Genomic DNA, 17,154 nt, shown 5'->3' with positions numbered 1-17,154 from the left:
TTCTGCTCCCCACTCTGAAATAATAAATCCTTAAAAAAAAGAAAAAGAAATCACATTCTCAAGTCCCACTCCTGGCCTACTCAATCAGAAACTCAGGGGTGGAACCCAACAATCTGTTTTGTCACACCCTCTAGGTGATTCTGATACATGCTCAAGTTTGACAGTCCTTGTCCAAATCAACCACAGCAACTCTGTTCTCTCTGCCAACTGGCTGTGTAACTAATAACTATGTGGCCATGAGCCTGTCAAGAAGTTTCCTGGGAGACTTCCAGAATGCTTTACTTGCTCACATACAGAAGATAAAAGGAAATACACACATCCCACCGATTTTTGATTCAGATAATGTCACATGTTCATATAAAACCCAGAATTATAGCAGCAAAATTCTGGCTGTTAGGTGATAAACCCAAAGATGAAACCAATAAGCTAAGAATACCAGTCAGAAAAACACAAAGAGCAGGCCTGGGTGAGCAACTGACTTAACCCTAGAAACAGACAATTTTCAAACCTGTTAAACACTATACTTTTGTTTAGGCAGGTTAAAGCAGCATTTAATCAATAAATTTCATTAATGAATCAGCTGTAACTCAGTAAATCTAATCTCTGCCTATGTAAAACTATTTTCAGTTAACTTGCAAATTGACAGCTACAAATGAAACTAGATGAATGTGGAAGACGTGGCAGGTATGTACAATATTTTCACCCCCATCCACCAGCTTCTAGATTTTGTAATATGCATTTATTTTAAAGATCAGTTTTAAGATTAAACTGGCATAATTGGTTTGTTTAAGATGGGGCAGGATGAGAAATCTCTAAGAATAACTTATATTTGATGACAGAACATAAAAAACAAAGAGATTACTGACAGCTCAACAGCAGGTGTTCTGTCTACCTATAAAGAAAACAGCAACAAGTCAAGTTCTTTAGTTATCAAGTAGCTGGAAAGGAAGGAAAGTAGCAATTCCACTTCAGATAGTTATCCTAGGCAAAAGTTCACTGGAACAGTCTAACTCAAGGATATTATTCAGTGAAGGACTCTACCTAAAAAAAGAGGACTGGTCAAACCAATTATGCTATAGGTTTGCATTGATACACTTTTAAGGTTATTTAAAATAACAATGATTTTAAGTATTTAATGACACATAAAGATATATCTGCTATCTACTAGTAAGTGCAAAAACAGTCTACTAAGCAATATGAATAGTGTAAGCCCATTTTTGTTTAAAAATGTTGGAATGGGCTGTCCCTGGTGGCCTATTGTCACCACTAAACACTGAGCCTGATTCCCAGCTACATGGCATGGTAGATCTCTCCTGTCTCACCTGCTGCTCCCCTCAGCAGTGTACTTATCAGTCATCCTGTTGTGCTCCCCACTCTGTCTCTGATGAATCCTCTCATCAACCCCTCACACCTTTGGCCCACACTCCAGTTCTCACACACACACACACACACACACACACACACACACATATATACACACACACAAAGGAATATTGTTAGAGACAAGTGTATCTATATTAAACCTATGCATAGAATTCTAGAAGTACTTAAAACCAACTGTGTGAGATCATGAATGCCTTTACATTTTCTGTTTGTGTTTTGCTATAGTCCCAATTTTGTTTTTCTAAGATAAGCACATACTGGTTTTATAATAAAATAAAATGTTCCCAAATTATTTAATAGGCAGAGATACATAAAGTCCTTAGGGATATTCCAGTACAGCATTTACTATAAAAGGAAAAGAAGGTATACTGTAATGGTCATTTGAGAACATTAAAAAGTTGTGTTGTATGGAGCTATTATTGTCTACAGCAGTATTAGATCTAGTAGAATTTCATCTGTAGAAAAACTTACAAGTTCTGAGACCAATAACATGGAAGAATGAGAGACATACTTACGGTTGAGTGAAGTCACGAGTGATGAAATCAGAACTCTTGAACAGTAGGAAGATGTCACTGAGGGTTTTACATTTCAGAGAACTATTCATAGCTATCCAGTAGGCATCCTAAATAACAAAGCATGTTATTTAGTATATATTCCACATTAGGACTACACACACAATCAGTAATGTGTATTATGTCAAGTGAAATATTTCAAAGGAAAGTTAGGTAAGAACTTTTAGTTATGCTATCAAAAGTCAAATTAGACTTTTAAACAACAAATAGCAGTAACACTCCGTATCATTCAGCTATGAATACTAAAAGGTTAGGGCCTCACCTTACAGCTCAGGCATAAGCACTTCCCTATGTTTTTCTTACTGAATGACAGAAGGGTACTAAAAGGCACAGAACACTTCAGGTAGGCGACCAAGGTGCAAAGAAATAAATATGGCCAGCTCTTCTTTATAAAAAAGGAGATCTTTCCTTCTTCCTGTATCTAGGGACTTTCAGCTACAACTCCTGAAGTCTGGTGATTAAAGCAGTTCCCAGCTAGTAAGTCTGGGAAAAAAAGAGGTTAAATATTCTGAAGTAATCATCATTTGAATTGGTGAATATCTCATATTAAAAAAAAAAAGCTACTAGTAGGCACAGAAGGCATAAGGCAAAAGCTTAGTGGAACATGTCTAGAAATGATAAGAGTAAATCATTGAAAATACACACTTCTTAAAGGATAGTAACATAATTGTAAGAAAAATATGAATGCAAAACTATTCAATTATCCATACTACATCAAAGAAAGTAGTGCAAGTGTAGGCACTCAATAAGTAACAAATCGATGAATAACTTAAAACCACACACAATCTACCCTTTGTAATTGGAAAGCCTCAATACAATTCAGAGTAAGGGACAATTAAAATTATTGCTCACATATAAACAAAAATAAGTTTCAATAACTTCTTTATAATAACTCATGCCATAACACTTGCTATTCCCTGCCTGCATCGTTGTAATAGAATCATGATTATCTAGATCACAATTTCATTTCTAATAGTGAAAAGATGATGATGAAATTCTAGTTACAAGTGGTATATGGAACACAGTGATGTAACACTACTGAAACAACAGTATATACATAGAAAACCATTCCACTAAAAAAACCAGGACAATTATTAAATCCAGGGACAACAAAATGTTGACTGGAAGAACCTAAGTAATTGTAGCATAGTACATGTCAGAAGTGTACATAGTGTTTGCATCATTATCATCAGGATAAAAATACTTAACATTGATCTAATCAAAACCCTGGTCCAATCAAAAGGACAAATATTACTATAATGAGAATACTGGAATAGAAAGCAGTGGGGACAGAGATGAGGGGGGCTGAAGCTGCTCTGGAACAGGGCAATGATAAACATCTAAAACTGAAAAATAAAGAAGAGGAAAATAACTAGATGAATCAAAATACTTGGAAGCAGCTGCCTCTGAGGAGTGAGAATGGCAAAGCAAAAGCAAAACAGGTGAGAGCACTTACTGGCATCTGTAACAAGTTCCTAGGTCTTCTGAAAATTTAAATATGTAACTAGTTTTAGTAACTAAAAATAAAAATAAAGTTCAATTTAGGGCTCATTTCAGTAGAAGACATGCACATAGGTTTTGAAAATGCAAATAAGTTCCTGATTCCTTAAATGAGCTTTGCTTACATAAAACTGTTTTTTCTACTGGATAAGAGAAAACAGTGAAATTTTCCACAGACACAAACTTTAAAAAAAACAAAACTTGTTAATTTAATGTTAAAATAATAAAACAGAATTTAAGAAAATAAGTTGATTTCTCAGACTGCTATTTATAGATTCAATGACATTTTACATTTTATTACTTTCCAACAGAGAAAAATTTCTCTGTTAAAAAGAACAGCTGAATTTTTAAAAGGGCAAAGAATGTATTTTCTCAGATGTCTAGCAAAATTAGCAACACAAGAGATTGAAATTGACTTTTGACAAAATATATAGTATTCTGCAGAACTAGGAAAATTTATTGTGCAATCAGGACAATAAAATAATTGAGGAAAATAAAAATAAACTCCACAGCAGTTTTCTTGTGTTAAGAATGTAACTAGATGCTTTGTTGAGTATAACATAAAATGAGTAACAAAACAAATATTAAGATAATGAGAAGCTGAGTGATATGTTCCTACCCTTGGGGCACTCCAGTTAAGCTTAGGAAATACGCTGCCCCCCAGGGTATTGATGGCTTCTTGGACTTTAGTTGTGAACTCAGGAAATTCTGGTGCCTGTATACAGAGAGAAAGAAGAAATCATTCAGGCAAGTCAGTATCAAAAATACTTTATTTAGGGTGTTTAAAGTAACTAAATTCAAGTAATTTAATTAAATTCAAAGTAACTTAGAATACAAATTATTATCAGAATCCCTGAACTCTGGTCAGTAAAATCAATGTTCAGATAACGGTTATCAAAAAGGGAAAAAAATTATATGTGTTCAAGTGGCATTTTCAGAAACAATCAAAATTTAGAAAGCTATAAAAAGGCAGCATTATGTATCCTGGGAGGTGAGGAAGGATGACTGGTTTTTATAGTAACTTTAAAAAACAAGCACAATCAAATAAAGACAGCTGGATATCCTATCATGCATACATATATTCCAATTCTCAGAAATAAACACCTTAAGTTAAAGAAACAGAAGCTTTTCCATTTGCAGAAGACTTCTGGACATTTCCCCAAAAAGCTTCATGAGAATGAAAAATAAATTATATGGTAAACTAAGCAATGCTATTTCCAGGCAAGTTTTAGTATAAACAAAACTCAAAAATAGGACCTTAGTCAAGCAAAAATGTTCTTTCCTTTTTGGTTGACTTTAAAATGCACATTTTATTCAAGTAAAGTGACCAAAACATTCTAAGTGTCTTCAAACAGGAAGAGAACAGCTGCCGTGAGGGAAAGTAAACACTCAGAGTCTCTCAAGTCATTTATGGCCACTCTACCATTATATCTACTGCCCTCTATTGGGTAACTACAAGTTCTGAAAATTCATCAATGGCAACTTCTTCCATAGAGGAAAAAAGTTAGGTCTAGAATCAGCTAAATTATCTGCTGGAAAAATAAACCTCATTACTTATGCTGACCCTCAAAGATCTAACTTTGTATTTCAGAGAGAAAATTGTGACTGGGAAACAGAACAAAAAATGTAAGCTTAAAAAAAAAAGGTACTATCTCCTATCATACTGGAAACCAGCTTTAAGCAATAGGCTAATGAAATAAAAAATGGAGAGATTAAGGGCAGGTTGGATTACCTGTCTTTCTTCCACTGTATCTGATCTCTGAACTGGCTAGAGGTATCTTAGTTATTCGACAACCTCCCATCCTATCTATCCTGTTTGAGTACTTCTCTTAGACTATGAAATTTATTTGAAGTGATTTAGAGAGGCTTTCAAAATAACTAACAGCACTGAGACCTTTATTTTCCATTTGCTTCTCCAAAGGAAATGACATTTACATTAAGCCAATACTACCTTTTAAGTCTCTAGAAGTTGCTGAAATAGCTACCTAGAACTCCATTTATAAGAATACTTACTGAATAGCTGCATTCACAATGTTGTCAATAAGTGACCTAATTATAGATTTTAAAACATGAAGCTTTGTCCAGATAGTCATTTTCCTATACAATAAAGCTTAAGATATTAAGAATGCCTTTATATCTATGCATTTACAACTCTCAAATCATTCAGTTTTAGGAAATGGTGCAGAAGGACCCTAAAATAGATTTAAAGTATAAAAGAGCTCATGCATTGTAGAGGAAATTTTGTGCTATAGTGGAAAACTATGTATTGGCTACATATAGCATACCTTTCTGGATTGTGTGATTCTAGATAGCTCTATGAGTTATGTTACAATTCAGCAAATCATAAGTGAGTCATAACGATGTAAAATACATCTTTATGAACATGAAAATTCTATCTCCTGACACCCAAGAGGAAAGTAAAAACCAGTTTTGCCTCACTTACTCGTTCATTTCAATATTCCTGATCTATAAATATGCTTGTTATTTCAACTCATTTTTGAGCCAGTGATAACAGTTGCTGAAATCCTTAACATGTGTTTAAATCCACATGAGAGACTTGAGTCAGTTTTCTTAAAATTACCATTTAACATATTTAACTAGTAGGATTCCTTTAAGCTCAACTAGTCAGTTTTAAACTCAGTTGTCTTAATCCCTAGTGGCACAAGGGATTAAGCCTCAGCATGATGAAGCCATCCGCAGCCACTGCAGCACAAGTTGGATCCCTGACCAGGGAGCTGACTGACCCACATGGCACAGGACACCTCTCCTGCTCCCCTCAACAATGTATTTCAGTAGATCTGTCTGTTCTGCTCCCCACTCTGTCTCTGGTGAATCCTCTCACCCCCTATACCTCTGGCCTACACTCTATCTCTTGTATGCATAAATAAAACAACCTTCAATTCAGCATACAAGTATATGATCCTGATCTTTAAATTTCTTAAGGAAAAAAAATTACAAATACCAATAAAGGCAACCATCATTATGAAAGGCAGCATACTTTTCTATACTCATGATTTGATACTTATAAATATAAGTATAAATGTAGCATTTTAAACATTTAACACAATTCTGTCATTTGTTAAATGACAACTTGATCTTCAAAATGCACCACTTTGGTTTTGAAATAACCCATTTCAATTATTTTTTCCTGACCACTTTATATTCAGTGTTTGGCACCTACACCAGGGGATTATTACTTTCACCAATACCTTGCATTATGTACTGGCTCATAATCCTCCACTGAAGAGGTTTTCTGACATAAAAGTTTCACTGCCCAACATCTACTTCTACCCAGGGAAACCCAATCACTTTTTAAAATTAACTTTCTATTTTGAAATAATTTCTGAAGTGTTATAAGTAACAAGAACTTCCATATACTTGTTAAGACTTTTTTCCTTTTTACAACATTGTTTTATTATCCTCTCCCCAAGACTCCTCCATATCTATATAGGTATGTATATTTATTTACATTTATACATGTGACATATATTTTTTCCTATACTTTTTTTTTTAAGATTTATTTATTTATTTATACAGAACTGGGGTACAGGCCAGAGGCTCAGGGGCGGTGAGAGGCTTCACCAGAGACAAGAGTGGGGAACAGAACAGGCAGATTGAGGAAGTACACTGCTGAGGGGAGCAGCGGACGGGTCAGGAGAGGTCTGCCACACCATGTGGTCACCTCCGGGGCAGGCGGGAATCGAACTCATGTTCAAGTGGCTTTAGCTTCTCAGTGCTGTGCTTTAACCCGCTGTGCCACCAGGGAGGGCTCCTATACTCTTTTAAATTAGCTTGCTGCTATAATGTCCTTTTTATCCGTAAATAAGTCAATGTGTATTTCCTAAAATGTGGTAGCATTTTTTAATATAATCTAGCAAAATTATCAGTCAGGAAGCTAACACTGATACAACACCATCCATCTTATCAATAGATCTTATGAAAATCTGCCAATTCTTCTAGCCACATCTTTTATCACAAAAGAAAAATAGTTAACAGAAACAAGTCAAAGCATCAAATATGCACTAAGGTGCTCTCCCTGGTGGTACAACAGGTTAAAGCACAGCACTATGAAGCAATCACAGCTACTGCAATACTAGTTCAATCCCCAGCCAGGGAGGTGACCCACATGGGACGGCAGACCTCTCCTGACCCACCTGGTGCTCCCCTCAGCAGTGTACTTCATCTGCATGTTCTGTTTCCCATTCTGTCTCTGGTGAATCCTCTTACCCCCAGCACCTCTGGTATGTACCCCAGTTATGTATGCATAAATAAATAAATCTTAAAAAATAAATGCACTAGGGCCCTCCCTGGTGACGCAGCGGGTTAAAGCACAGCACTAAGAAGCTTAATCCACTTCCTCATGAGTTCGATTCCTGCCTGCTCCGGAGGAGATCCACATGGCATGGCAGACCTCTCCTGACCTGCCCGCTGCCCCCCTCAGCAGTGTACTTCATTAATCTGCCTGTTCTGCTCCCTACTCTGTCTCTGGTGAATCCTCTCACCCTCCGCATCTCTGGCCTGTACCCCAGTTCTGTATAAATAAATAAATCTTTAAATAAATAAATGCACTAAGCACATATTTTATTCAAAAGACAATGTTTGCTATAGATAATAATTCAGATTAGTTTTCAAAGTAATCAATATAGCAACAAAGAAAATTACATTTGAAATGGGGAGTAAAGGAGAATTGAGATAATCAGCATGGAACTCCCGAACAACCTATGCAGGGTAGACATGCAGGTGCTCTCTGCTCTGCTCTTACCGTGAGTGTAGCCGTGTTCTCGTCATCAGACCACTGTGTCGAGAAAGGAAAGAAACAGAACATTACACTTAGAGAATGTACGGGGTTTGTAAAAAAAAAGCAGTGTCCCATCTAAAATGATACTTCAATAACAGACATCTTTTTCTGTCTCTTGACAAATTTAAAGTCAAATAGAGACTTTTATATAATTTGTCACTTTACAAAATGTATGCTGAGATCTAAATATTGAACCATTCCAGATCATTTGAATTAGAAATGCCTACAGAACAGATTATTTTATTAGAATCAACCTGGATTTCTTCTGCCTCATCATCACTGTCTGCCTGAGCATGTGTTGGTGGATCTTCCCTAGAAAAAATAAAGCAAAAATTAATCAGCAAGGGGCTTTGGTACCATGCAGTCATAATTTCATGTGTACTGAGTATGTAAAAATGGTGTTAGAATTGGAAGATAATACTAGGAAGAGGTTTCTTTCTGAGACAGAAACTAATGAAAACCAATATAAATATAATATAAACCAATATAATTAATGACAGTATACTTCTAATAAAAGGTGGCAGCAATAAAACTTTCTGCTACCCTCTACTCAGAAATCACCTCAAACAAGGGAAGAAAAATTCTAACTCCATTCTGGTAACATAAATTACAACTCTGAGTCCCAATATATGGGCAAGTAAAAGACAAGGCAGATCAAGTGGGATCAAGGAAGATATCAAAAAGAACATTCTGAAGAGCTGTTCTACACCCTAAGGGGTAAAACTAAGAATCTTTTCTTTATATAATGACACAGAACACGTGGGCTAATGTCTGAAACTACCTTTGAATTGAGCTGGCATTCAGTGAATCGACATCACAGATCTACACTATTCTATACTGTTGTATAGGAGGGAGGAAGAGAAAGGAAAATGCTGACACTTTCTATGGAGAAGCCAGTGAGCTAACCAGCAGGTGTTGAAAAGGGCTGTCTAGCAGACAAATGCATTACCTACTGGGGAAGTAAAGGCTGAAGAGCTCAGAGAGACTAATTCTGCCCTGCACCAACTCAACGCCCAGTCATGAATAACTGAGGTAAGAAAATGCAATTACATCACTGAAAACAGAAACAAGGATACGACCAGAGCAGATTTAGACTAAGAAACTACAAGAAAAGTGAAAGGGGGGCCAATTTTGGTTGATCACAGGCATTTATCCATTTGTTTCCTCCTGGAAATCTGTTAAAATGACAGCAAAGCATCCAAGGAGAAAGAGAATCAAAAAGACAACTTCAGAAGAAAGATGGTTTGGAACAACAAATGGTTTGGAAAACAAAACGACCAATGAAAAGTAGTAGAACCTGGAGATATCACTGATGATGGGACTGATCTGCTGGGTATGGTCACCATCAGCACCTGGGCATGGAATGAGTAAGCCATTTTGGAACCACCCAGCTGGGTCATCTGTATTACTACACATGAACAATCTTGGCAAAAAAACAAAACGCAACAGAAATCCTCCCCATGTCAAGAATTAAAAAGGCACTTGACATGAACACAGAGGACTCATGGGAAAGCTTTCTCTACTCGTAAAAAAGGGAATAAAGCCAAGTCACACTTATTCTGTTTCTGGAAGTGGTAGTATGAGGACAAAATGCCTGGAACTACTACAGTTAACGTGAATATTGGGAAAGGAACACCAAAAAATTCAGAGAAGCTGGGTCCTCCCTAGTGGCACAACAGGTTAAAGCACAGCACTATGAAGCTATAAAAAAACACTGACACGAGTTCGATCCCTACCCTGGAGGTGACCCACATGGCGCGCAGACCTCTCCTGATCCTCCCGCTGCTTCCCTCAGCAGTGTACTTCGGTTGATCTGCCTGTTCTGCACCTGACTCTCTCTCTGGTGAGTCCTCTCACTGCCCCCTGCACCTCTGGTCTGTAGCCCAGTTCTTGTATGCACAAATAAACAAATCATTTTTTAAAACAATCCAGAGAAGCTGAGTTCTATTATCATTGAACTAATTTTCCCATAACTGCTATGCCTTAGGACTTCTTATTGTATGAAATAATGCTGTTTGTCTCATTATTTAAGTCATTTTAAAAACTGTATCAAAAAAAAAAAAAAGAAAGAAAAAAACTGTGTATCATCCTAGTCCATGCAGGCTGCTATAACACAATAACCATTGACTGGCTTAAGAACAGGGATTCTCATAGTTCTGGAAGCTGAAAGTCCCACAGCAGGGTGCCAGCACATGAAGATCCACTTTCAGGCTTCAGATGGCTACTGGCTTTATGTGTCCTCACATAGGTGAAGGAGTAAGGGACTTCCATGTGGATTCTCCCATTAGGGAACTAACTAATCCCATTCATGAGAGGTCTACCTATGACCCAAGCACCTCCCAAAAGCCTGACCTCCTAATAACACCATCTTTGGGCATTAGGATTTTAACTTATAAATTGTGGGGAGTGGGCACACAAATATTGGGACTACAGCAGGTATTCTATTACTTGCAACCACAATCAACCCAACTGACACATGGAGCAAACAGAGGGACAGTGGGAGGCAGCTAATGAAAATAAATACAAGTTCAAATAGAAAAGAGGCCACATTTATTTCACTGTAGGTGAACAAAAGAAATCATATACAGAGACTTGTTCAGCTTTGGAATTTCTATGTACCAAACAAAGAAAAGCATTCAATTAGGAATTTCACCTTCTGAAATAGATTCTACACTAACATTTAGTCCATATATTGGCACAATGGTTGGTGAAAGCTATTTGACACTACTGGTCAAGAGTATTACAATTTTTTATAACCTTTGTCATATAACTGGAGTCTGGCATTCTTATTACACAAAAAAATAATCCTAAATACAAATAACATTCTATACAAATATATGTTCATCTTAACTTTTAGTTAAGATCCCTTAGTTTCTTGCATATCAAGATTTTCCATACTTCACAGCGTCCCTTAATGCTGTTCCCTCGGACTGGAAGATTCTTCCCTATACCCTTCGAAAGACTGTCTTTGACTCAAACTTCGTATCTCAAAGGCTCAAAAAAAATCACTTCTTCAGGCATTTATAATTAACCCAGTAGTTATGTTAGTAACCTCCCCATTTCCTTCACATCATTTAGAATCTTCACTTATACACTGACTTACATGTTTAATATCGTTTGAGATTAATGATGATGGAGCAGTTAGTATTTAAGTGCATACAATATACTAAGCATTGGAATTAACATTTTTTTTTAAAGATTTATTTATTTATTCATACAGAACTGGGGTACAGGCCAGAGATGCAGAGGGTGAGAGGATTCACCAGGAACAGAGTGGGGAGCAGAACAGGCAGATCATTCGAACACTGCTGAGGGGAGCAGTGGGCGGGTCAGGAGAGGTCTGCCGCGCCATGTGGTCGCCTCCAGGGCAGGCGGGAATCGAACTCATGCGGAAGTAGCTTAAGCTTCTTAGTGCAGTGCTTTAACCCACTGCGCCACCAGGGAGGGCCCGGAATTAACATTTTAATCTAATCTTTTTATCTTTGGAACAAACTATGCACTAATTTTTATATCATGGTTTGCCATGTACAGACAAGGAAATTGAAGCACAGAAAACTAGAAATTAGCTAAAATTTCTATACGATTTGACTCTGGGAATCTAAGAACTAATACTATGCTACAAAATTCCCACAATAAATGATATGAGCTGACAAATCCAAAAGTGCAGGATCCCTGTCTGATCTGTGCATTACTGTGGAGCAGAGAGCTGAACAGCACTGTTTAAGAGGGTATTTGGCAAGTTGCCGGTTTATACCTGGAGTACATGCAAACATATGCTTTGAAAAAAAAAAGAAACTTTCCTCAGTATGCTTATAGAACTGAATTCTGCAAAGTATATTCTAATGTCAGGGATCATTTTCTTTATAGTCACATTATATAAGTTTATTATGTTCTAGATTTGTGAAAAATACAATGATGACTGTAAAGAGCCCAATATTGAGAGGTGTCTAACTATTGTTTACTTATCCTGCAATGATTTTAGGTGAATAAAACTCTGACTTAATAATTTTCAGGTTTTTAAAGGGCAGAGAATACCAAAAACAGAAATACAATCTAGAAAGACAGATCATCTATCAGACAAAAAAATATGTGGTAAATTAGTGTTACTGAAAACATAGGCAATTCTATTTCGGGAATTTGTTCATCCAATTAATGTTATCAAGCACCTCTTACGTATCAGGCATTGTACTAAGAGCCAGGCTGACCAAAACTATTCAAGTCCCTGTCCTCAAGGAACCTGCATACTTACAGAACAACTTACAGAAAGTATGGCAGATGGAAATAAGTGTTAAGCAAAAAAATAAAATAAAGCTCTGGGGATAGTGATGCATCAAAATGGGTTTATACAATGGAACAGGATTCTGCTTTCAAAAAAAGGGAAGAAAATCTTGGAATGCTAATCATGGATGAACCTTTGCTAAATGAAATAAGCCAGTCACAAAAGAATAAGCACTCTGAGATTTCACTATGTGAGGTATCTAGTCAAACTCTTAGGCACAAAAAGCAGAATGGATGTTTCCTGGGATGGGTAGGAAAGGGAAGGAGAGCACAGTTTCAATTTGGTAAAACACAGAGAGTTCCGGGGATAGGTGATGGTGATAATTGTACAATATTATAAATATATTTAGTATCCTTGATTCATACACTCCAAAATAGTTAAATGGTAAATTTTTTATTGCTACAGTAAAAATAATTTTTTAATTCTAAGGAGATACCATCAACCTAGAATTCTACTTTTTAAAAAAAGTACTGTAATGATCATGGTTATTAGTAGTCTACTTTAAAAAAGATGGTGAGGGGTGAACACGGAGATGCATGACTTCTGAACAGAGGCCTGAATGAAAATAGGCATGTTATTCAATTCTCTGTTCATAAACTTTTTCAAGTTTGCACTAAAGAAAGTGTAGCATTGTAATGTCTTTCCTTTACAAATAGAGGAAATGCATGAACAGAGGAGGCGGCCCATGAGGGTTAACAGAAGAACAAAATGATAAGGATTAAATGATAAGCCCTAGTAATATCTCTTTGCAATACACAATGAATGCTTTTTTCTTAAAAAGGAAGGAATCAAAGGATTACAACCCGCCCACTTTCTCTCTACCTGCCCACCCATCTCCAAAAGAGGTAATTATCATCATATCCATTTCCTATGGAAAACGAAGAAAAGAACTGCCCAATTTCACAACTACTATTAAAAAAAAAGCAGTACTCGGCCCTCTCTGGTGGCACAGCGGGTTGAAGCACAGCACTAAGAAGCCAAAGCCACTTTAGCATGAGTTTGATCCCCGCCCACCCCAGAGGTGACCCACATGGCGAGGCAGACCTCTCCTGACCCGCCCGCTGCTCCCCTCAGCAGTGTACTTCGTCGATCTGCCTGTTCTGCTCCCCACTGTGTCTCTGGTGAATCATCTCACCGCCCCTGCACCTCTAGCCTGTACCCCAGTTCTGTATGCATAAATAAATAAATCTTTAAAAAAAAAAGTTCTCAATTTCGAAAATATTGAGCACTGATAAAGAATGTGGGACAAACATAAGGATTGGTGGGAATGGTGCTAAAGATAATGTACTTTATGTGGAGATTAGTGAGATACAATCATTACATTTCTTTATGAAAGTTTGAAGAACTTTTCTTTGATATACTTTACCTTCCTGAAACCACCAGAGTTCCATCATCAAGTAAATAATCCTTCACATTCTGAGGAAGTGGAAGAATGACACTAAAAAAATAAAAGAAAAAAGCACATACCAGAAAAGGCATCATTTAAAAAAATAAAAAAAACACAACATAAGCAAAGACAATAATATTACAATTCTATTAATTTCTGATTTGTCCCTTTTATTTTAATATAAAGTTGGAGCTGTAAATGACATACATTTGGTATGTATGACTAGAAATTAGAATAATATGAATAAATACAGCAGTAAACTAAATTAGGTTTACGCTGATATAATTACAATTGTCTCTGTGGTAAGGTAACAAATCAAAGCCAATAAATTCTAAGAACCAGACTGAAATCACAGTAGGAAAACGCCAAGCTCAAAAGAATTCTAAGCACAAAGATTATGTATCTATAAGAAATTAGAGACCAGGGGATATCTGTAGCAACACAGGAAATGTAGCAAACAAACAGCATTCAAGCCCCTTCTGGGAGAGGGGTTCAAAACAGACTCAGGTCTGAAAACCATTCTTTACTTGGCAATGAGCACATAAAGCTAAGAATTCATTTATTTGGATGTTTTGGTGGTATTCAACTCAATTGATCACAAGATATAAAGCTGCTTAACTGAACATGCTTTAGCTTAATTTGTTTCAGATAACCCTATTAAGGGAGGGCAAGGCCATGAAGTCATTTTAAAATTATAGGAGAACTTGTTCTTTACTATTAATAGTAAATCATTACAAATCCTGCCTCAGGCCCTCCCTGGTGGCACAGCGGGTTAAAGCACAGCACTAAGAAGCTAAAGCCACTTCCGCATGAGTTCCATACCAGCCTGCCTGGGAGGTGACCCACATGGCACAGAGGACAGACCTCTCTTGACCTGCCCGCTGCTCCCTCAGCAGTTTACTTGGTTGATCTGCCTGTTCTGCCCACTCTGTCTCTCGTGAATCCTCTCACCGTCCTGCACCTCTGGCCTGTACCCCAGTTCTGTATGCACAAATAAAGAAATCTTTAAAAAAAAAAATCCCAATTGAGATGGGGGGAAAAAATGTACAAAAAAAAAATCCTGCCTCATATACCTAAAAATAATAATATTTTGATCTTGTAGTGCATCTTTTTAAAAAAGTGTAAAAGATTTTTCTCCCTGCTTTCAGAGTGTCAACAGAACATAATTTCCTTTATTTACTAAATGTGATTTCTGGCTTATTACAAATGGTTTTTGTATACAGAAAAAAAATTATTCATGGGCTATTCCACTTTTAAAAATTACTCTGATCTATCAAAATTATAATTTCACATTCCAAGCTTAGTGCTATATGAGCTTTAAGTGTTAATTCAGAAATGGAAAAAAGTTTTAGCTCTTAAACATAAGTTGAACTAGCAATTCTTACTCTTCTAGTTGTAAATCTGCTAAATTTTAACCAATCCCAAGTGAATCTTCAGATGACAGTGTCCATTTTAAGTGAAAATGACTTTGCCTCAGTGTAACTTTGAACAACTTCATGTGACAAGTAGCATCTTTTGTGTGTTTAGTATATTCCATAAACAATGGCAAGCATTTGAAATGCTCTGTCTTATTTAATTCTCATGACAATCCTATTATTTCCTCAATTTTCCAGATGGGGCTCAGGGAGATTAAGCAATTTGGAAAGGCTGCTTTCCAAGAGTCTAGCAAACCAAAATTCAAAGTCTGGCAGATGGTGCTGGCTCTAGTCTAATTTTTATGCTTTTTTTTTTTTTTCTTTTGTGAAGGCAAAGAAAAACTACCCCAGAGGTTAGAAAAGGTACCAGCAAAGGAACAAAATGTTCAAGAGTGAATTCAGTGTGAAAAAGTTTGACAAGGTCATAAATGCCGTCTATCTCAAATTATACAAGGTAACAAAAGACTGCAAAAATCACAAAGTAAGACGATCCTAAGTTAGGATCCACTGCTGCTGTTGAAGTTCCTCCTGTTTTGGTGCGATTCCAAACACTTTCAAATACAATGATACCTTTCTTTGGGCTGCTCTAACCAACATTTACACCATGGCTAACTTAAAGCAGGCTCTACATTCTAATAACAAGATGGAAAAGAATTCTTTAGACTAATCTGATGTTCTTTCAGCCCCACGGGTTTTCAAAACCACTTTCTTCTCTGTAATCACACTCTGCACCAAGAGGACATAATGAAACGGTGGCGACGGTGGATATATGAATAATGGACAACCTATGTGTAAAGGGGGAGTGGGCAAAATACAGAAAATTAATTAGTGATACACAGTGCTTTGGACTCCTCTCTGAGTGTCCTACTCTTACATCGTGTTGCAGAAGTCATAATTGCTTTTGGACATTTGGGGATAGTCTTGCTTACATTACCTTGAATAACCAGGTGAATTATGAAATAGTTAATCCTCTGTTTGCCCAGCAAAACGGGGATGGATTTCCTATTGTAAGCCAGGGAACTAGAAACGAAGTACTGTTCCACTCATTTTCCTCTCACAGCAAGCACAGTGTCATTCCTAACAATATACAACTAGCGCTATTTACACATCATGCTGGAGCTCTTTGAGGCTGGAAATGTATCCTTTCATAGAGCGGAAAAGCAGTAAGTCACCCGGCAGACTAGTCACTAGCAAAACCCAGACCTTTCAGTTATCCTGATCACCTTCCCTACCAGGCAATAGTAAACGGAGTGAGTGTTCATTTCCAAACAGAAGCTATCTTCATCCATTACTACCCCGCCTCTGAGGGTCACTGAGCCCCCTGGCTGGCACGCAACGAAAAGCACAGCAAAATGGATCGACTTCGTTAACCTCCCTACCTCAAATACCACTAAAAAGTCGAAATCTCTGCACTGATGCTCCCGTCCAGTCGTTACAAGGCCTGCACATTTTTATTTGCTGGAGCTGGGATTCGCGCCACAAGCCGCAGTTGCCCTTTGCCCCTAGGTATGGGTAGCCCCTCCCGTCTGACCTCTTGATGGTTAGGCTCCGGAACAGCGGGTACCACGCGGAGAACTGACAGTGCAGCACTTGCTCTTTCTTCATCCTCCAGCTGCGGCCGCCGCCGCCTCTCCCTCTCCTTCCAACACCTTCCCGGAACCCTGGTCTCCCGTCCCGGAAGTGCCCGCCGAGCTATTTTGCTTCAAGGACTCTTCCGTTCTTTACAGGGGGAAAGTAGCACCAGAGGGAACCGAAGAGGATTATGGGGCGCACTTTTAGAATAAGCACACTGACACACCACGCACGCACACACAGAGGGA

General features: G+C 37.4%; 1 protein-coding gene across 1 annotated transcript in view; it reads right to left on the bottom strand.

Annotated features, from left to right (window-relative positions):
• Positions 1-17,151, bottom strand: part of CDC123 (cell division cycle 123) — a 39,043-nt gene extending 21,892 nt beyond the window's left edge. Inside the window, exons 1-6 of the mRNA XM_004691251.2 lie at positions 16,866-17,151; positions 13,899-13,970; positions 8,508-8,565; positions 8,218-8,250; positions 4,075-4,170; positions 1,899-2,005 (exon numbers count right to left, since the gene is read on the bottom strand). Coding sequence (XP_004691308.1) covers positions 1,899-2,005; positions 4,075-4,170; positions 8,218-8,250; positions 8,508-8,565; positions 13,899-13,970; positions 16,866-16,939 — 440 coding nt within the window. The 5' untranslated portion in view covers positions 16,940-17,151. The remainder of the gene's footprint in view (positions 1-1,898; positions 2,006-4,074; positions 4,171-8,217; positions 8,251-8,507; positions 8,566-13,898; positions 13,971-16,865) is intronic.
• Between the last annotated feature and the right edge of the window lie 3 nt (positions 17,152-17,154).

The sequence above is a fragment of the Condylura cristata genome, unplaced genomic scaffold (genome assembly GCF_000260355.1).
Source record: "Condylura cristata isolate star-nosed mole 26May11 unplaced genomic scaffold, ConCri1.0 scaffold00030, whole genome shotgun sequence".
Classification (NCBI taxonomy): domain Eukaryota; kingdom Metazoa; phylum Chordata; class Mammalia; order Eulipotyphla; family Talpidae; genus Condylura; species Condylura cristata.
The sequence above is the reverse complement of the archived record's forward strand: the minus strand, read 5'-3'. Positions and strand labels throughout refer to the sequence as shown.